Source organism: Athalia rosae, chromosome 7 (assembly GCF_917208135.1).
Source record: "Athalia rosae chromosome 7, iyAthRosa1.1, whole genome shotgun sequence".
In the NCBI taxonomy this organism is placed as follows: Eukaryota; Metazoa; Arthropoda; class Insecta; order Hymenoptera; family Athaliidae; genus Athalia; species Athalia rosae.
In genome coordinates this window covers 8,931,883-8,952,775 of record NC_064032.1, presented here as the reverse complement: position 1 = coordinate 8,952,775, position 20,893 = coordinate 8,931,883, and the positions used below count along the sequence as shown (strand labels likewise).

Below are 20,893 nucleotides of genomic sequence, written 5' to 3'. Positions count from 1 at the left end.
CTGGGTCATACTCAATGATGGTGTCCCTCGGTGGTCAACGTGAAGTCTCCGGACACAGAAACCGGTCTCCCGTGGGTCAACAGCAGTAGTCTGCCGGACTTGAGGAACATTCCCACGCGAAAGGGAAGTAAAATCCAGACCGCGAAAGAATGATGACATCCTCTTCCCTCCCCCGGAAAAGTGCACTGGCTCAGTAGGTTTTCCGGCACAGTCACTCTTCGAACGACTGGTGAGGAGGGGAATTCTAACATCTCCTATAACCAAAACATTATCGCGCACAGAGATCTCGCAGTGATGGGACTTCGAAAAGTCAATACCAAGGATCCCGTCATCTTTCATCTCCGCAGCAAGGACCTTGAAGGTTGTCTGGAAGGATTCTTCTCCGAGGATGATCTCGACGTCGCAGGATCCAAGAACTGGCGTAGTGTCCCCTGAGACCGTCCGAAGGGAAGACAAACAGCTCGACCTGGACGAAATATTTAGGAGATCAGGGCGAGCTACTGACACTTCAGCGCCTGTGTCGATTACCCAAAGACAATCGACACTGTTTACGGTACCGGAGGCGTAAAGACCCGTTTGCCGAAAAACGCGAACGAGAAAAATATTTGAATTAGACGAGGGACTTGGTCGATCCGATTCTAATGGCAGCTTATGCCCTGCAAAACTGCCATCCTTTAGTTTTTTCCCCCGTTGGTAGGCTGCCTTCTAGCGGAGGCGGAGAGTAGAGGAGCATTTCCGTTGTTTCTATTGTCCACCTTGTACTTGTTCGGCGAAGACCGTCCTTTTGGCGGTGCCTGTCGCCAATTCGTGGACCCCGTTGCGGTGGTACCGGACTGACGACACGAGTTGTTGTGAGCCGGCGTCCAACAATTCTGGATCTCATGTTCATTTTCCTTACAATGAGAACATCGGCGACCCTGAGGAGGAGACCGGCGAACATCTCTACGGGATCTGGAACTCGAAGAAAACAGTTCGGCGCGAAGGTCGGTTAAAATTTCCATTTTCAACTGCGTCAAAGAATCTGCCCTAGGAGCGAGATTCCCGGCGGGGGAAGGAGTGTCGACGTTTGTACGTCTGACACGCTTCGCGGCGAAGTCCACTTTATCGATAGCCTCTACTTCTGAAGCTTTAACGATGGTTTCGCGAAGCGTAGCAGGAGCGGCAAGACGAAGCGAGTGGCGGCTCCGGATCGATAAGCGCATTGATAAAGCGGTTCGAGGCCAATTTTTCTCGAGTTTCCGGAGCGCATTCCCCCAGAGCGACTGTGGCCAGACGCTCGGTATCATTTCCCAACGAAGCCAGGTCCTCTACCCGGTGCTGGCATCGCGTTTCGAACTGCGTCAGGTGCAGTTTGGCCAGGTGTTCGTCCCTGAACCGAAGCTTCTGATAGTTAGCCATATCCGTCTCGGAAAGGCTAGTTAAAACGGATACAGCGGCACCCCGAAGGGCGCTAGCGAGTACACCAGCATTGGTCGGCGTGTCCCAGGCGTTGTGCCTGGCAATCGTCTCGAACTGACGGTCGTACTCGGCCCAGTTCGAGAGTCCTTTAAACGTGCCAACCCTGATCTGGTGACGAGCAGTTGGCTGAGGCGGAGTGCGCAAAGAGCGAGAGACAGGCGCAGCGGTTCCAGCCACTACTAATTCTGCAGCTGCAGGAACTGGCGGAGATCCTATGGAGACCGCTTCCGCATAGGAACGACGTGAGGGAGCGCGTCCCGATGAGGTGTGCTTTTGCTGTGGAGGAGCAAAAGAAGCAGGTGCTCTAGCGGCACGGGAAGATGCAGAAGCCGGACGTTGGGGAGTATCCCCGCTAAAAGAGGGAGAATTTGCAGCAGGGGTTACCACCCTTCTGGGAGCAGCCACGCAGCGAGCCCTAGAAAAAGCGCGGAACGCTCGTTCCGGATCCCGGGGGGTCCCTAGGCCTCCCGGACTAGCAGCTCCCGAAATAGGAACTCCGCCCGGAGGCAATACTTGAGGTGTCCTAGGTGCTGGAATCGGGCGAGCAGCGAGCAACGGCGTCGGGGGCGTCCTTGGAGCAGGAGAGGGGCGTCCAGCTTTGGCCAAGATCCCATGGTCTCTCAGAAAAAAAGCCATCCTGGTTACTTGCTGCTGGAGACACGTCATTCTCTCGTCTGCAGCTTGTGACTGCCGGATGAGGACCTGTAGGGCTCCTAAAACCCCCGAGGAAGGCTCGCCGGCCGCAGGAGGCATAACCGGAGCGATGGCAGGAGAATCCTCTGCAACCGCTTGGCTACGCAGTCGACCACGACGATCCTTGTTCAACACCATTTTTTAGCTTTTTCACCTGCGCGCAGATTGAAATTAAGTCGATCTAAATTCCCAGAAACGACTTCTGACACCAGTGTTACTCCGGGCAGATAACCGGAGTAGGAATAAATGGGTCAGGGAAATAGATTTGCAAGAAGTCTGTTCCATTCAGAAAAGGTGCGTGCGCTCTCTTTGCTAGTTCTGAACAGACTGTTATTTACAATAATAACAGCCAACTAGGCAACGTCAGATTGACAAACGTCAAAGACATCTGACGAAGAATTTGGAGGTAGCGCTAAGAGGAGGCGGCTGACTGCCCGCGGTCAAACATCATGACGTTGGTCACGACGTCATGACAGCGCGACAGCAGCCCTACTCGACTGGCACTAACCTACCTATCGGACCCTGCGATGCGTATACACTGAGATCCCGTGGAGAGATTTCCCCCAGCGTAACAATACATTCGGGATCACGGCAGACTCAACTCGCCATCTCACTCGCACCCACCCATGTATATAACTGCCTCGCGCTCGCTCCTACAGTCCTACAGCTACCCTACATGCTTGTCTGGCAAGAGGTTGAAAGTATCTAAAATGTCTGGCTAATGAGGAAACATCATTTACTCATAACTCAAGTATTATATATAAAAATCAGCTTTTATACTATAACGTAAGTAAAATTATAATTTCGTGAACTTTGAGGTTGTCTGGCAAAGGGTTGCCAGGATGTTGAGTGTCTGACAATGAATAATGTGATTTTTAATATTGTTCTGAAGATAAAACCAAATAATCGCACTTCATTATTTGACGAAGTTAGATCGGTATTTCACACACCTTTAGTACCGTTCACCTGCCAGAACCAGGGCAGCCCAAACTTCATAATGGTCCATCGTTCTTACCTGTGTTGAGAGCATTCAATGACCCCTCGTCAGCTTTCATGAAATAACGAAGGTCTGGGGTTCACGGGCTTTAACTCTCACACGGGTCGAGCCGTGCCCACCGTGCTCCTTTGCTTGCTTCAAATAATTACCCACCGCTGGATGTCTTTGAAAATCTTCAGTCAACGCCGTAACTCCATCGTACATAGCCAGTTCCAGAAAGTGACGATAGGCGGCGACGTGCCACCTTTGTTTCCCATAGAAGGAATGGGCCTGTTCAAATATTAAAATACGGCGGCGCTATGGTGCGTGTGTGGCGGTTAGGAGGTAAATAATAAACACATATCCGTTTTTTTTTTCCTAACGGCATTTCGCTAGAGTAATGATTTACTTAAATCCTTTCGTCCTGGAGTCATTACCAACGGAGTTCGACTTAGATGGACAAATTGAGCGCATATTACATTCTGAAGATTGATTTTGAGCTCCTAGAACCGACGTGTAGCCATTACAGAGAGTTGAGGAGAGTTTGCTACAGGAAGCTTTGAGAAATACACGTGTTTCTCAGTCATTCTATGTCAAGTGAGATTTTTTATGCTGAGCTCCAAAAGTATCGAGGATCGGCAGGCCCTCGTTTGGGCGCAGGTCTTTCTTCTTATTGCTCTCAAGTGCCAAACATCCTCACTACTTCTCCTCCGAGGTGAATTTACTTCGAAATACGGCCCCCGCCTTGCGAAAAGCCTATCCTATAATCACGACGGAGCTGATAGATAAGCGCTGATGGAAGTCGACGTGTCGTATAACTCACAGCCGGTTTCGAGCTCCTTAAAAAAAGATATGGTCTCGCGTACGAGTGAGAGAAATGAATGGACTAAACAAGAGAAATCAGAAAGCTACGTGTAGTTGGGACAGATGCATCCCAAGCCAAATTATGGTATTAACTTATGCTGGTCAAAATCTACGCAATGATATTTCAATTTTCAGAGTAAAAACTGATATATTTCTCTCCGTAATGAAACTCATGCGGTGTTAAACTGCGTCAAACTCAGGCATACCACCAAAACATGCACGAGCAAAACGATCTGCATTATGTGCGGGGATTGTGATGGGCTCCGGCTTTTCCTTCCCCCAAGAAAGGAATGAGGACGGGTCACCGCATAACCCTACGGCGCTCTTTCCTCGGCACAATACCTACTTATTGTTAGTTGAGGATCTTGGATACCTCGGAGGACCTCCATATACTTAGCCCCCCATTCAACCGAATTACAATAATTCTTTCATTAATCCTTTGATGGTCGTTTGACGGTGATTGACGGATTAATCCAGAGGTTTGACGGAATTCCGTTAATTGAACAATAGACAAAGTAATTTTGGCTAGGGAATTTTTATAGTTGGCCCCCCGATGATAAAAAAATTAATTAGATTCAGTAGAAATCGATGCAGCATCGTTTAACGGTGATTGACGGACCATTTTCATGAAACAAATTTGGTTAATAACCCTGTAATCACAAAAAAAAACAACTAAAGTTTGGACATCATGTACATTTGGACATATGTAGCATTGGCTTGGTTGGTTTGATGTTCTCAACCAATAGCGACAGAGCGCTGCCGCAGCGATGCCACGCATGACTAGTCTTACCATTGCGAAAGTTTTGTGTCCATCTGTACGTACATAGCTGTAAATTATCGTTGACAAGCTGTGTCATCCGAACAAGTCAGTAATAGGTCGGTAATTTGTACAATTGTGATACCATTTGAGCGTAAGAACATCGGAGTATAATTTTATGCTCTTGTAATTCAATTCTCTATTTTTCAAGTTTTCCTGCAGGTCATCGAATGTTTATATGATATTCCTAATAATCCGCTTTACTAGATATCAAAATGGCTGTTTCAGATTGATGGTTGTCCATGGTCGGCTTATCCGTATAACATAAATGTCCTGCGACAGCCCTGCACAGGCGATTGTGTAGATCAGGTCAAGGTGCAAGATACAAAGAGCAGTGTTTCAAGACCTATGCTGTCGTGGCTCGAAGACTATCTGGTACTAGTATTCACTAAGTAGGCATGGAATCCTCTCGCTATCTTTGGTAAGTAACTCATAATTTCTCACTTTAGTCGCCCTATGATATTCTTAGTCACCTAGAACAGTTTATTTGTAGCTAGCTAAACATTTATTTGGCAGTTGAATACCCCTCATCGTTGGAACTAGCCCCAACTTACTATGAAAGTTTAGGAGGCCAAACCAATGGCTTGGATAAAAAAAAATCTGTTTTGATGGCGGATAGTTCTAAAAAACGCATCACTTATGTGTATATTACATCTGTTATCGTCATCCTTGTTGGGATTCACCTCGTCCATCCGAAGCCGATTAAAATAACTTCCAAACTTAACTCTTAGAAAGTCTTAGAAAGTAAACAACTCATCAGATTTGTAATCTACAAGAATTTCTCAAGAATTTTAACAACGGAACATTTTTTTCTCGAATAATCTTCCTATTATCCCATTGCCAACTTGCAGGTGAAAGAAGCATGTCAAAGGATGAAGTGGAGAACTTGAGACTTTACTAGCATAAGCCTACTAGGTATGAGACATCCCCAATCATGGAAACTTATGGCAGCAGTTAATAATTAGAGGCAGTTCAACATATGAGGCCGCATAACCAAGCATCAAATCGGATTCAAATAACCCATATCTTGTGAAATCTAATGAATTTCATCATTTATACACTAAAATCCAATAATAAAGACAATTGTTTATGGAAAAAAAAGATATAAAGTTTACAAGTTCAATCAGTCATTCATCAGCCTATTTTCCCAAGGATTCGAAATACCACGAATAGTCTAGTTTGTTTAACTGATCATAAAACTCATTTCAAGCAATCATGTAGCATGAAATCGAGAGTCGTGAGCACTAGCAAAGAGTTTATTTATTGTTACTTATTTCAAATACAGTAAAAAATTTCAGTATATAATAACAGTTTGATCATTCAATGAAATTTGTATCCTAATATATTCAGAATAAATATAATTTCTACCTTATTCCACAAAAAAGTTATTAATAAATGAAGATATTGTACGTGCAAACAGTGCGTGATAATCTGTCGTATTAGGTAGCTACGTCTTACAAATAGTCATAGTAGTTTTCATTGCATCCAAAAATTCTGTTTCTTAAAGTCTTATTTGTACTACGTTATCACTTGAATGTAACTGAGTTTGACGGACTAGATACATCTTGAAATCAGCCTTAAATTAGTTGGAATGCATAAAAAAATTTTATTCTCAGAATTCAGAATTTTGTGAAAGCTTGTAAAATTCAAAAAAAGTTTTGGAGTGTTTGACTTTTGAAATTAATATATTTTCTTCTTATCATATGATCAGATTTCTTCTTCTGTTCGTTATTCGATTTTCTTAAGTCTAATTTGTACTGTAACCAGTCTATAGTTACATTTAACAGTCATAGTGGTCCCGTTTTTTCTGCTTATTTTGTTTTCTTAGAGTTAATTTGTACTCTGCTGCCACATACATAGTTACAGCTACATTTAACAGTCATAGTGATCTCATAACATAATTGGCCCAATTCCTGAACCTGTACCTATTATTAAGCCTTCTGATTTTGAATATGACTTATAATTCATAAATATGGGTAGAGATGGCTCTTTGCTCTTTAGCGTGATAAAAATCTACCGAAAATGGCCTTTTTTTGTTCGCAAAAATAATCTGATCGGACTAGTAGAGATCAAAGAGAGTCACAAACTCTCTCTACCTACATTTATAAATTATGAGCATAAGTCTCTGCCAATGCATTCGTTGTTCATTGAATAATATTTATAAGATGAATACGAGAATTTAGTTTGAAACTCAAGAGAATTATACAAAAAATTCAGAACAAGCATAGGTCATCTATCTGGTGCCTTTGTGAAACATATACTATAGTATTATCTCTAGAAATAGAATAACATAGATCTACTAATCAGTCACGGTTATCTGCACACTGATCGTTATAAAATAATTTTGAGTATAAAGATACAGTGAATTCAATACAAAGGCAGTGAACTAGTTTGTAGACCTATATTTCAAAATACTGTCCTTAATGACTAGTCTAATTATACTTTTTCCACCGGGTAGAATAGTGATCACTTACTAAAAAGGTAACAAATAAAATTGGAGACTTCAGTTATAGTCCGATTTTTCATAAAAATATAATAATACCAAAGCTATTATCACAGCATGAAAATTTGGTTCTCGAAAAACAGTACGAATAAGAGAACTATTAGCAACAAATTGATATCTCAAATCGGTCGAACATGAAAAAAAGATACAAAGAAAAAAACAATATGTATAAAACTTTATATGGTGAATACTTGAGAGATTCAGTCTTATAGTAATCGAGGATCAACAACAAATAAAACCGTTCCTGATTTCACCCGATCCACGAGGTATTATTACGATGCCCGATTCCAAGAACATCACGTTTCAGTTTCCGAGTGAGAAAAACATGTGTTGGATTGAGAATTATGAATTTTTTCGAAATAATCAGGTACGTATGTATATCGCACCACAAGGATTAATTACTCCTGAAGAATCGAAGGTTTCAACTATCATGGAGTAACCGTCATATAATTCCCAGTGATCTTCGGCTCTCAAGCAATAAGCCACAGTGCGGTCAGAGCTTTCAGAGACAATCCCTTGTAATCTTTAACAGAAATCAATGATGATAAGTCTTTCCACCAAAATGTATGAGATATATAGTTATTTCAATCATAGGCATTCTTAGGTTTGTGTTATTTGAAATATAGTTCAAAATATTTTACCAAAGGAATTGGATCTAGTTTGGGTCATAGTTTGTTTATCGTGCTAAAATAAGACAAAAATCGAAAACACAAGATATAATTGTTCACCTATATTGTCCTGGTAGACTCTTCAATTCCAATGTTTTGGGGAAATTCTGCAGCTTACATTGGATTTTTGTGTGGGAGCGATCATTTCTTCTGACGTCCAAATAGATGCATATATGAAAATTTGGATAGGCAGTCACGGTACACATTTCAGGACAACCTTCCTGCTGACATTTGACCTTTGTTAAATAGTGGTAAAAATGGAGTCCTTCATTCAATGCCTCGAAACCTTTTCGGAGAATTAAGTTAGTATCAACTGTCAACACAGGCAGCAATGTGATGTAACTTCCACACAATTCACATTCGTAAGCACAGTATAGGCTGGGTTCGTTATCCAAACAAGTTTCCCAAGTAGTTGACAATGTTCCAGTCAGATTAATCATGTGTACATCATTGCTCTTCTGTTTTTCACTGCACATATTTGAAGAGTACAAACATTTCAATAAAACAGCTCGCTCTTTGTAGATTTGTTCACACGATTTTTTTTCAATGAAATGGAGAATAAATTGTAAGGTTCCATTTGGCGAATCTTTGATTATTGTCAAGTAGTTTGGATTATCCAAGGCACTGCAAGAAAGTATATGTATAATCGCATCAAAAATCTCTGTTTTGCTGAGCTGGAAAACTTCTCCATCAAGGGTGATCCCAGGCATCATACTCCCAGTGCGTAACATTAATGGTGATTCACATTGATTCAAAACCGAATTTTCTCCCATTTCATCAGATGACATACTGAAATTGACGTGACTTATTGTTTCTTTATTACGCCAGTTGTCTCTGGTTAAGGTATCAGAGTCATGCAGAGGGCTTATCCTAGGAATTTCTACTCTATCATGATGTTTAGGTAGAGAAATATAGCGTGGCTTCTGTTCCAAACTTACTTTTCTCATACTTTGTTCTGTGCAAGACTTGGATATCGTTGGAATTTCACTCAAGTGAGACAAAGTCTGCTCCAAAGTATCGATATCTTCAAGTGAATGTTCAACAATTTCGTCATCAGGTAATGCAATATACACAACACCATGAGATTCAATGCAGGTGTTTGGATTACAATGAATAACTTTGGTCTTGGTGTCATTTCATATTTCCCAACGATTATTGGCACGCCTGCAATATGCAATATAGTGTCCTGGTAATTGAGCAATAATACCAGCCAGTTGATATCGACGATTGGCCAAATTAAGGAACACAAGGAACTCTTGCAACGTACCAGTCATCCCTCTTGAAAATGTCAAATCAGGTCTTACATCTAATTCAATAAAAATCTGGGTGTTGTACGTGATGTCCACCTGACACAACTGGTCACAATTCTTGTTATTGCATGAAGTTTGCAGTTTACAGTAAAATCCTAGGGCTTCCCAAAGTCCAGTGAATCCGCTTTCTCCAATTATTTTGTGATTAATTATTAACGTTGGAATAACAGAAGTATGTATATTGCAATCGGAACATCTGCAAGTGTAAAATGCGCTGGGTTCTGGGTTGAAACATCTTTCCCATATCATGTTTAGGTTGTCAAATAGGTCGATTGAATAGGAGGTTAGTTTACTGTGTCGATCATAATGAGGGGTGATGTTCGAAGGAAAATGGTTTTTCAGAAGAACTATTCGATCTTTGTATACAGAGGCTTTTGGTCCATTTTTGACGAAATTCCAGACAAACTGTAACGTCGCATTTGGAGATTTCTGTATCCAAGTCATAGATACCGGATTGTCCATAGCACTTGCTAATATTATTTGAACTATAGAATCAAAGTCACACGTGTTATATGCCAGGTAATATAAACCATCTATACGGGCAGGCATATTTATGATACTACCATTTCGTAGGTATGCTATTTCGACAGTAGATGGAACTACTATCGAGCTGTCGTTAGCGTGAAAGGAAGAGAATGAATACAAGCAGTATATTTCAAAAAATGTTTATAATTTTTCGAGGGCATTGGCGCCTGCTTGCCATCTGCCATTATTATTATCTGTAGTAGTAGTGATCGATGAGATCTTTGTGACAGCGGCGATGGTTTCGTTTTTGTTCCTAATACTCGCGTCTCTTACCTTTCCCGACTTCTTTTCTTTTTTTTTTCCTTCTCTCCCGCTCTCTTCGCTGCCGCCCGTGCCGGTCCAGTCTGCGCCCCGGGCTGCGATGGTAAAGCTGCAGCGGGAGCGGGCTGTGGTGGCTTCTGCGGTGCTGTGCAGCTTTCCGCGCCCTCAACTCGGCCATTATGTCAACCAGAATAATCTTCTAATGATAAGGATCATGGGCTTTAATTTGATGTGAAGCCAACACTGGAATCCGAAACTTCTATACGTACTCTGCTTGACATTCATGACACTAGGGCGCTCCACTCTCTGCAGTAGTGCTGCCTCTACATTTCTTCCGCAATCTCTATGAAAAGCTTGAACTACCGATGTTTACTGCTATTCATAACAAGAGGACAATTGAAATTCGGCACTCAGGCATCAGATGCATGGGAACTACTATCGAGCTGTCGTTAGCGTGAAAGGAAGAGAATGAATACATGCAGTATATTTCAAAAAATGTTAATAATTTTTCGAGGGCATTGGCGCCTGCTTGCCATCTGCCATTATTATTATCTGTAGTAGTAGTGATTGATGAGATCTTTGTGACAGCGGCGATGGTTCCGTTTTTATTCCTAATACTCGCGTCTCTTACCTTTTCGTACAGGCACGAGCAAAAGAGGACGAAAGGAGCAAGGCTGTACTCGCCACCGCGCAGAGGCTGTCTGTGAAAATCGAAATTGCCGCGTACAGAACCATATCCGCGGATGCGGCAAACGTCATAGCGGGCACACCACCAGCTCACCTACTGGTTGCCGAACGGAAAAGAATCTGGGCCGAGAGAACCAGAATCATTAAGAAGGGCAATTACGACATGGCCCAGAAAATCCGCAAGACCAAGAGAACGGAAAGAAAAACCACAATACGAGAGTGGCAAACGGAATGGCGGAACACTCGCAAGAGTGAATGGACCAGGACCCTGATAAAAAACCTGAGCGAATGGATCAAGAACAAAGGGGAAACGTCGTTCCACCTTACTCAAGCCCTGAGCGGACACGGGTGTTTTAACTAATACCTGAAGAGATTTCGGATCAGAAGAAGCGGTAAATGCTACGAGTGCGAAGAGAACGCAGACACCGCAGAACACGCGATCTTCGAATGCCCTGGAGACGCCGACCTGAGAAAGGACCTAACGGACCACCGAGGAGTCGCGCTAAAACCTGCGAACTTGAAGACCGCTATGACGCGAAGCAAGAGCGAGTGGAAGAGAATTAAGGAAGCTGTCGCAAAGATAATACAACACAGAGAAAGGACACAAAGAAAGGCTCAAGGCCGGAACACCGGTTCAGGATGAACAGCGGAAAGTCAAGACGATGACCGCAACCATACCAAAAGCGCAGCAGAAAGAGCCGGAAAAGACTCACGTCACGAGAAGTAAGGATACCAAGAGACGAACGAATGGAAAGGTACGAACAGACAGCAAGAACTCAAGGCAAGCGAGATGAGCAAGTACGTGATGTCAACAGACGGCAGTATTTAGAAAACACCTAACACCTAACGCCCCCCGGAAAGCGGCCAATCGTGTCCCCCGAGGAAGCCGTCTGACCGGGGGTCGCTGCCATAGCCGGTCCCAAGTCCGTGTTGAGGAAAGCAGAGAGGCCTAGCCTGCCAAACCTTTTATCCCCCCCCCCCCTCTCCCTGCAAAGGGCCGTTGACGGAGAAATGCCGAGAAGGCGATGCCCGGACGGCCAGCTAGGCGCACTCAAAACCCAGTGGAAGGCGGAGTCAAAAAAAAAAAAAAAGGTTAGTTTAGATTAGGTTAGGTTAGGTTTTGTTTGGTTTCTATGTGAATTGTTGCTAAGCGTTCGCAAATTGTTAATGCAAAGTCGTTATAGCAAGCGTCTTTGTGCGAAACTACACAGCTCTTCCAAAACAAATGAAGTGCAAGTAAGAAACAGAAGATATCAAATGACGTGTAAACGACCCCAGAGGAAAAGGAGATGTTTAGTCACTAAGAAAAAAGTTACTGGAAATCATCAGAGTTTTTGCTGGGCATAAACCCTGATAGAAGAATTTCGAAGTCTTTGGCCCGTAGCGTGAGTTGGACATGATTCGGGAGAATTCACTCGTCATCAATAATTCTGCCCTCCAACAATTTTATATTAACAGATTGTCAAACGCATCAATACTACGGGAGGCTCAAGCTCCGCAGCCCGACTGCCAGTCGTCCAGCCGTCGAAGGAACTAGACGACGATGATAGGCTTGGCATATGCCTAGCCTTCGAGGATGAAAGCCAGCCAGCGTCGAAGGCTGCCAAAATGTTCGGAGTCGCCAAGTCGTCGGTGCTGAATGTTTTGCACGGAGCGGGTTACTCATATGAGTTTCAACATCACCAGGAACTTACGTCTCATAATGCAGGAAGTTGTAAGGCTTTCTGCGGGCGAATGATCGGCCAATGAGGGACTACTCAGCAGGATCTGTTTCATGGACGAGAGTACTGTCGTGTTGCATGGGAGGCCAAATCGGCGAATCGTTCGAGTTTAGTCTCGCAGCAATCCTTATTTGGTGGTTTCGACAGCTACACAATACCCGCAGAAGCCTAATGTTCTGCTCGGCGTTCTTGGGGACTGTCTCTTCAGTGGAAACCTCAACGGCGAAAGGTACCTTGGTTTACTCGAGAAGAACATTATCCCTGCCTCAAGAGCAGTAGAAGGTGAGGTAGAAGTCATGACTTCGAAACATCAAAGCAGTTCAATTTCGGTCAACATCATTTAGAATGTGTAATACAAAACTTCATTTCGCACCAGCAGTTGATTTGATTCCGGCAGGACGGTGCCCCCGCACTATACGTCTGCCATCAGAGCCTACTTTAATAGGCAATTTCTCGGACGATGAATCGGCAGAGGCGGTCCAGTCGCGTGGCCAGCTCGTTCACCGGAATCTTTCTCTGCTAGATTAGAGTCTACGGGCACACCACGAAAGAATGTCTCCATGCAGGGGGGAGGAGAGTGATTGTTGCTGATGCGGAACACGGTATTTTAAATTCTGGAGAGCCTCGATCCACAGCAGATTTCCGAAACTACCAACGCTCTCTATGATCGCTGAGGGTACTGTTCTTCACTAGGAGCACTGCATCCCGAACACCTTTTTCGAAGTCTCGGGCATGTTCAGGCTAACCTGCCCTCCCATTTTTTTGAAGTGAGTTCTCATTGACATCGCTCACTTCACAACATGCCATATGGCTTCAAAAAATGCCTTATCAACACTTTTTTGTCTTTCCACGTTTCTTCATGCATCACCGTTGGAGATGATATAGCCACTCTGAGGTGTATTTTGGATACATTTCACTTATGGTCGGTATGGTTCATTTGAATTGTTCACTTCCACGAAATATCACAACACGATGCATAGCACGTTTCATCAACATCATTCATGTTCCAACACCTCAACAATAGTCGCTTTTTGGAAGAGCCAACATTACAACATAGGTACGGGGATCCCAAGTAAGTAGTGCCATGCGGAAAACGTGACTGAAGTCATAATTGGAATACAATGTACGTAGCATAGTCCCGATTACGGTATGTCCCACCCTCCTTTATAAATCTAATTCGGCAGTCATCTTGATCATTCCCTTTTCGGTTTGTGATGAAGTCTACCCATGCTTTGGTAACAAAGGATGTGCAGAGATGACATCTTTTTATATCTGAATCGCATATAGCGATGGATGAACATGACATGCGGAAAAAATGACTAACTATCTTTCATGTCACAGGACTTCCGGTGTACACGTATTGAAAGACTACTGATATTACTGTTCTTTTTGACCAATTGAACAAATATGGTTTCCTGTGATTCTCAAAGGACTTGATGTTTGTTGAATTCTACGATGTATTTCAGTCCATTATTCGTTCAAGAATTGATTTCGTAATTCAAATGATTGGTGAAAATATTGAATTTTGAACTGGAAAAATCTGTGTTCTCCAATCATTATGGGATGTAATGTTTCATAAATCAACCGATGACGATTCTGATTTTTTTCCGGGTGAAATTCTAACGTTTATGCATTTCGATTTAAGAGCATTATGGCCCATGCTAACTCGACTATCAACTTTAAATGACTAGCTGACCCCCCACTTCACGTTCGGTCGTCCATTGATTTGTCAGCTCAAACTAAAATCGAAGTGTTTGGCTATTCTGCGGAACAAATGACGAATATTGCGCGATCGCAGATCGAGTGCGCAATTTCACGTTGTCCCTTCTGCATACATGATCAAGAGTAGTAAGGAATTCAAGGTAGTACGAAGAGTGCTCATCCATATTTCACATATTTCATATACAATAGCGAGCACTTCATCAGATTAACTAATCCAAGTCAATGGAACTTTCGGAATTAGAAAGATATAGTACGAAGGAAAGTTCCAGATTTCAGTGTCGACTCCACATCAAATTCGAGCTTATGATCCTATCATTGAAAGATCATTCTGGTTGACATAATGGCCGAGTTGGGGGCGCGAAAAGCTGCACAGCACCGCAGAAGCCACCACAGCCCGCTCCTGCTGCAGCTCTGCCATAGCAGCCCGAGGCGCAGACTGGACCGGCACGGGCGGCAGCAAAGAGAGCGGCAGAAGAGGAAAAAAAAAAGGAAAATAAGTAGGAAAAGGTGAGAGACGCGAGTATTAGGGAAAAAAACAGAACCATCGCCGCTGTCACAAGGATCTCATCGATCACTACTACTACAGATAATAATAATGGCAGATGGCAAGCAGGCGCCAATGCCCTCGAAAAATTATAAACATTTTTTTGAAATATACTGCTTGTATTCATTTTCTTTCTTTCACGCTAACGACAGCTCGATAGTAGTTCTCATGCATCTGATGCCTGGATGACAAATTTCAGTTGTTGTCTTGTTATGAATAGCAGTAAACATCGGTAGTTTGAGCTATTTATGAAGATTGCAGAAAGATTGTAGAGGCAGCACTACTGCAGAGAGTGGAGCGCCTTAGTGTCATGAATGTCAAGCAGAGTACGTATAGAAAATTTCGGATTTCAGTGTTGGCTTCACATCAAATTGAAGCTCATAATTCTGATCATTAGAAGATTATTCTGGTTGACATAATAGCCGAGTTGAGGGCGCGGAAAGCTGCACAGCACCGCAGAAGCCACCACAGCCCGCTCCTGCTGCAGATCTGCCATCACAGCCCGAAGCGCGGACTGGACCGGCACGGGCGGCAGCGAAGAGAGCGGGAGAGAAGGAAAAAAAAAAGAAAAAGAAGTAGGAAAAAGTAAGAGACGCGAGTATTAGGGAAAAAAACAGAACCATCGCCGCTGTCACAAGGAAATCATCGATCACTACTACTACAGATAATGATAATGGCAGATGGCAAGCAGGCGCCAATGCCCTCGAAAAATTATAAATATTTTTTGAAATATACTGCTTGTATTCATTTTCTTTCTTTCACGCTAACGACAGCTCGATAGTAGTTCTCATGCATCTGATGCCTAAGTGCCGAATTTCAATTGTTGTCTCGTGATTATTAGCAGTAAACATCGGTAGTTTGAGCTTTTCATCGAGATTGCGGAAAAATTGTGGAGGCAGCACTACTGCAGAGAGTGGAGCGCTCTAGTGTCATGAATTTCAAGCGCAGTACGGATAGAAGTTTCGGAATTCAGTGTTGGCTCCACATCAAATTCAAGCTCATAATTCTGATCATTAGAAGATTATTCTGGTTGACATAATGGCCGAGTTGAGGGCGCGGAAAGCTGCACAGCACCGCAGCAGCCACCACAGGAGCCATCACAGCCCGCTGCTGCTGCAGCTTCGCCATCGCAGCCCGCATCGCAGATTAGACCGGCACGGGTGGCAGCGAAAAGAGCGGGAGAGAAGGAAAGGGAGAAGGAAAAGGAGTAGGAAAAGGTGAGAGACGCGAGTATTAGGAAAAGAACCATCGCCGCTGTCACGAGGATCTCATCAATCACTACTACTACAGATAATGATAATGGCAGATGGCAAGCAGGCGCCAATGCCCCCAAAAGATGATGAATATTTTTCGAAATATACTGCTTGTGTTCGTTCTTTTTCTTTCACGCTTACGACAGCTCGATAGTAGTTCTGATGCATCTGATGCTTGGATGACGAATTTCAATTGTCTTCTTGTTATGAATAGCAGTAAACATCGGTAGTTCAAGCTTTTCATAGAGATAGCGGAAGAATTGTAGAGGCAGCACTACTGCAGAGAGTGGAGCGCCCTAGTGTCATGAATGTCAAGCAGAGTACGTATAGGAGTTTCGGATTTCAGTGATGGCTTCACATCAAATTAAAGCCCATGATCCTTATCATCGAAGGATCATTCTGGTAGACATAATAGCCGAGTCGAGGGCGCGGAAAGCTGCACAGCACCGCAGAAGCCACCACAGCCCGCTCCTGCTGCAGATCTGCCATCACAGCCCGAAGCGCGGACTGGACCGGCACGGGCGGCAGCGAAGAGAGCGGGAGAGAAGGAAAAAAAAAAGAAAAAGAAGTAGGAAAAAGTAAGAGACGCGAGTATTAGGGAAAAAAACAGAACCATCGCCGCTGTCACAAGGAAATCATCGATCACTACTACTACAGATAATGATAATGGCAGATGGCAAGCAGGCGCCAATGCCCTCGAAAAATTATAAATATTTTTTGAAATATACTGCTTGTATTCATTTTCTTTCTTTCACTCTAACGACAGCTCGATAGTAGTTCTCATGCATCTGATGCCTAAGTGCCGAATTTCAATTGTTGTCTCGTGATTATTAGCAGTAAACATCGGTAGTTTGAGCTTTTCATCGAGATTGCGGAAAAATTGTGGAGGCAGCACTACTGCAGAGAGTGGAGCGCCCTAGTGTCATGAATGTCAAGCAGAGTACGGATAGAAGTTTCGGAATTCAGTGTTGGCTCCACATCAAATTCAAGCTCATAATTCTGATCATTAGAAGATTATTCTGGTTGACATAATAGCCGAGTTGAGGGCGCGGAAAGCTGCACAGCACCGCAGCAGCCACCATAGGAGCCATCACAGCCCGCTGCTGCTGCAGCTTCGCCATCGCAGCCCGCATCGCAGATTAGACCGGCACGGGTGGCAGCGAAAAGAGCGGGAGAGAAGGAAAGGGAGAAGGAAAAGGAGTAGGAAAAGGTGAGAGACGCGAGTATTAGGAAAAGAACCATCGCCGCTGTCACAAGGATCTCATCAATCACTACTACTACAGATAATGATAATGGCAGATGGCAAGCAGGCGCCAATGCCCTCGAAAAATTATAAATATTTTTTGAAATATACTGCTTGTGTTCATTTTCTTTCTTTCACGCTAACGACAGCTCGATAGTAGTTCTCATGCATCTGATGCCTAAGTGCCGAATTTCAATTGTTGTTTTGTTATGAATAGCAGTAAACATCGGTAGTTTGAGCTATTCATGGAGATTGCGGAAAAATTGTAGAGGCAGCACTACTGCAGAGAGTGGAGCGCCCTAGTGTCATGAATGTCAAGCAGAGTACGTATAGAAAATTTCGGATTTCAGTGTTGGCTTCACATCAAATTGAAGCCCATGATCCTGATCATCGAAGGATCATTTCGGTAGACATAATAGCCGAATTGAGGGCGCGGAAAGCTGCACAGCACCGCAGAAGCCACCACAGCCCGCTCCTGCTGCAGCTCTACCATCGCAGCCCGAGGCGCAGACTGGACCGGCACGGGCGGCAGCGAAGAGAGCGGGAGAGAAGGAAAAAAAAAAGAAGTAGCAAAAAGTAAGAGACGCGAGTATTAGGGAAAAAAACAGAACCATCGCCGCTGTCACAAGGATCTCATCGATCACTACTACTACAGATGATAATAATGGCAGATGGCAAGCAGGCGCCAATGCCCTCGAAAAATTATAAACATTTTTTGAAATATACTGCTTGTATTCATTTTCTTTCTTTCACGCTAACGACAGCTCGATAGTAGTTCTCATGTATCTGATGCCTGAGTGCCGAATTTCAATTGTTGTCTTGTTACGAATAGCAGTAAACATCGGTAGTTTGAGGTATTCATGGAGATTGCGGAAAAATTGAAGAGGCAGCACTACTGCAGAGAGTGGAGCGCCCTAGTGTCATGAATGTCAAGCAGAGTACGTATAGAAAATTTCGGATTTCAGTGTTGGCTTTACATCAAATTAAAGCCCATGATCCTTATCATCGAAGGATCATTCTGGTAGACATAATAGCCGAGTTGAGGGCGCGAAAAGCTGCACAGCACCGCAGAAGCCACCACAGCCCGCCCCTGCTGCAGATCTGCCATCACAGCCCGAAGCGCGGACTGGACCGGCACGGGCGGCAGCGAAGAGAGCGGGAGAGAAGGAAAAAAAAAAGAAAAAGAAGTAGGAAAAAGTAAGAGACGCGAGTATTAGGGAAAAAAACAGAACCATCGCCGCTGTCACAAGGAAATCATCGATCACTACTACTACAGATAATGATAATGGCAGATGGCAAGCAGGCGCCAATGCCCTCGAAAAATTATAAATATTTTTTGAAATATACTGCTTGTATTCATTTTCTTTCTTTCACTCTAACGACAGCTCGATAGTAGTTCTCATGCATCTGATGCCTAAGTGCCGAATTTCAATTGTTGTCTCGTGATTATTAGCAGTAAACATCGGTAGTTTGAGCTTTTCATCGAGATTGCGGAAAAATTGTGGAGGCAGCACTACTGCAGAGAGTGGAGCGCCCTAGTGTCATGAATGTCAAGCAGAGTACGGATAGAAGTTTCGGAATTCAGTGTTGGCTCCACATCAAATTCAAGCTCATAATTCTGATCATTAGAAGATTATTCTGGTTGACATAATAGCCGAGTTGAGGGCGCGGAAAGCTGCACAGCACCGCAGCAGCCACCACAGGAGCCATCACAGCCCGCTGCTGCTGCAGCTTCGCCATCGCAGCCCGCATCGCAGATTAGACCGGCACGGGTGGCAGCGAAAAGAGCGGGAGAGAAGGAAAGGGAGAAGGAAAAGGAGTAGGAAAAGGTGAGAGACGCAAGTATTAGGAAAAGAACCATCGCCGCTGTCACGAGGATCTCATCAATCACTACTACTACAGATAATGATAATGGCAGATGGCAAGCAGGCGCCAATGCCCTCGAAAAATTATAAATATTTTTTGAAATATACTGCTTGTGTTCATTTTCTTTCTTTCACGCTAACGACAGCTCGATAGTAGTTCTCATGCATCTGATGCCTAAGTGCCGAATTTCAATTGTTGTTTTGTTATGAATAGCAGTAAACATCGGTAGTTTGAGCTATTCATGGAGATTGCGGAAAAATTGTAGAGGCAGCACTACTGCAGAGAGTGGAGCGCCCTAGTGTCATGAATGTCAAGCAGAGTACGTATAGAAAATTTCGGATTTCAGTGTTGGCTTCACATCAAATTGAAGCCCATGATCCTGATCATCGAAGGATCATTTCGGTAGACATAATAGCCGAATTGAGGGCGCGGAAAGCTGCACAGCACCGCAGAAGCCACCACAGCCCGCTCCTGCTGCAGCTCTACCATCGCAGCCCGAGGCGCAGACTGGACCGGCACGGGCGGCAGCGAAGAGAGCGGGAGAGAAGGAAAAAAAAAAGAAGTAGCAAAAAGTAAGAGACGCGAGTATTAGGGAAAAAAACAGAACCATCGCCGCTGTCACAAGGATCTCATCGATCACTACTACTACAGATGATAATAATGGCAGATGGCAAGCAGGCGCCAATGCCCTCGAAAAATTATAAACATTTTTTGAAATATACTGCTTGTATTCATTTTCTTTCTTTCACGCTAACGACAGCTCGATAGTAGTTCTCATGTATCTGATGCCTGAGTGCCGAATTTCAATTGTTGTCTTGTTACGAATAGCAGTAAACATCGGTAGTTTGAGGTATTCATGGAGATTGCGGAAAAATTGAAGAGGCAGCACTACTGCAGAGAGTGGAGCGCCCTAGTGTCATGAATGTCAAGCAGAGTACGTATAGAAAATTTCGGATTTCAGTGTTGGCTTTACATCAAATTAAAGCCCATGATCCTTATCATCGAAGGATCATTCTGGTAGACATAATAGCCGAGTTGAGGGCGCGAAAAGCTGCACAGCACCGCAGAAGCCACCACAGCCCGCTCCTGCTGCAGCTCTACCATCGCAGCCCGAGGCGCAGACTGGACCGGCACGGGCGGCAGCGAAGAGAGCGGGAGAGAAGGAAAAAAAAAAGAAAAGAAGTCGGGAAAGTTAAGAGACGCGAGTATTAGGAACAAAAACGGAACCATCGCCGCTGTCATAAAGATCTCATCGATCACTACTACGACAGATCATAATAATGGCAGATGGCAAGCAGGCGCCAATGCCCTCGAAAAATTATAAACATTTTTTGAAATATACTGCTTGTATTCATTTTCTTTCTTTCATGCTAACGACAGCTCGATAGTAGTTCCCATGCATCTGATGCCTGAGTGCCGAATTTCAATTGTTGTCTCGTTATTAATAGCAGTAAACATCGGTAGTTTGAGCTATTCATGGAGATTGCGGAAAAATTGTAGAGGCAGCACTACTGCAGAGAGTGAAGCGCCCTAGTGTCATGAATGTCAAGCAGAGTACGTATAGAAAATTTCGGATTTCAGTGTTGGCTTTACATCAAATTGAAGCCCATGATCCTGATCATTAAAGGATTATTCTGGTAGACATAATAGCCGAGTTGAGGGCGCGGAAAGCTGCACAGCACCGCACAGAATTAAAACATCAAGTGCTTCTTACCGAATTCATTCGGTTGTTGATTGGCTGAAGGGGCCGGGCCTCGTGCCTATCGAGTCCCTCCCATTCTT

The 20,893-nt window shown here is 43.9% G+C and overlaps 2 protein-coding genes and 2 long non-coding RNA genes across 6 annotated transcripts; 2 read left to right on the top strand and 2 right to left on the bottom strand.

Annotated features, from left to right (window-relative positions):
- The first annotated feature begins 4,739 nt into the window (after nucleotides 1–4,739).
- LOC105691004 lies at nucleotides 4,740–5,782 on the top strand. Its single transcript, XR_007279298.1, has 3 exons — nucleotides 4,740–4,867; nucleotides 5,037–5,229; nucleotides 5,660–5,782. It is a non-coding gene; the product is annotated as an uncharacterized LOC105691004 (long non-coding RNA).
- A 692-nt stretch (nucleotides 5,783–6,474) lies between these two features.
- On the bottom strand, nucleotides 6,475–9,048 carry LOC125501689. The gene is made up of 2 exons (XM_048658083.1): nucleotides 8,040–9,048; nucleotides 6,475–7,834 (listed from the first exon to the last, which is right to left on the bottom strand). Exons 1-2 carry the CDS (start codon nucleotides 8,924–8,926, stop codon nucleotides 7,675–7,677), a joined length of 1,047 nt encoding a protein of 348 aa, XP_048514040.1. The 5' UTR covers nucleotides 8,927–9,048; the 3' UTR covers nucleotides 6,475–7,674.
- Nucleotides 8,652–9,812, bottom strand: LOC125501690. Its single transcript, XM_048658084.1, has 3 exons — nucleotides 9,247–9,812; nucleotides 8,918–9,143; nucleotides 8,652–8,768 (listed from the first exon to the last, which is right to left on the bottom strand). The coding sequence occupies exons 1-2, from the start codon at nucleotides 9,749–9,751 to the stop codon at nucleotides 8,968–8,970; spliced, it is 681 nt and encodes a 226-aa protein (XP_048514041.1). The 5' UTR covers nucleotides 9,752–9,812; the 3' UTR covers nucleotides 8,652–8,768; nucleotides 8,918–8,967.
- Nucleotides 9,813–10,725: 913 nt separating this feature from the next.
- On the top strand, nucleotides 10,726–17,791 carry LOC125501856. 3 transcript variants are annotated; one of them, XR_007279625.1, is made up of 4 exons: nucleotides 10,726–12,147; nucleotides 12,221–12,765; nucleotides 12,863–14,712; nucleotides 17,596–17,791. It is a non-coding gene; the product is annotated as an uncharacterized LOC125501856 (long non-coding RNA). The 3 variants fall into 3 exon arrangements; XR_007279623.1 differs by lacking the exon at nucleotides 17,596–17,791 and having other exon boundaries at nucleotides 12,863–14,773; XR_007279624.1 differs by lacking the exon at nucleotides 17,596–17,791 and having other exon boundaries at nucleotides 12,860–14,773.
- The last annotated feature ends 3,102 nt before the right edge of the window (nucleotides 17,792–20,893 follow it).

What these genes read in the sequence shown, in the direction of transcription:
- LOC125501689 (XM_048658083.1), bottom strand. Translation starts at nt 8,926, where the DNA reads ATGAGAAAAGTAAGTTTGGAACAGAAGCCACGCTATATTTCTCTACCT. An exon ending in AGTCTACCAGGACAATATAG is followed by an intron (nt 7,835 to 8,039) that starts GTGAACAATTAT and finishes TTTCTGTTAAAG; the next exon opens with ATTACAAGGGATTGTCTCTG.
- LOC125501690 (XM_048658084.1), bottom strand. Translation starts at nt 9,751, where the DNA reads ATGGACAATCCGGTATCTATGACTTGGATACAGAAATCTCCAAATGCG. An exon ending in ATTTTCAAGAGGGATGACTG is followed by an intron (nt 9,144 to 9,246) that starts GTACGTTGCAAG and finishes TGCATATTGCAG; the next exon opens with GCGTGCCAATAATCGTTGGG.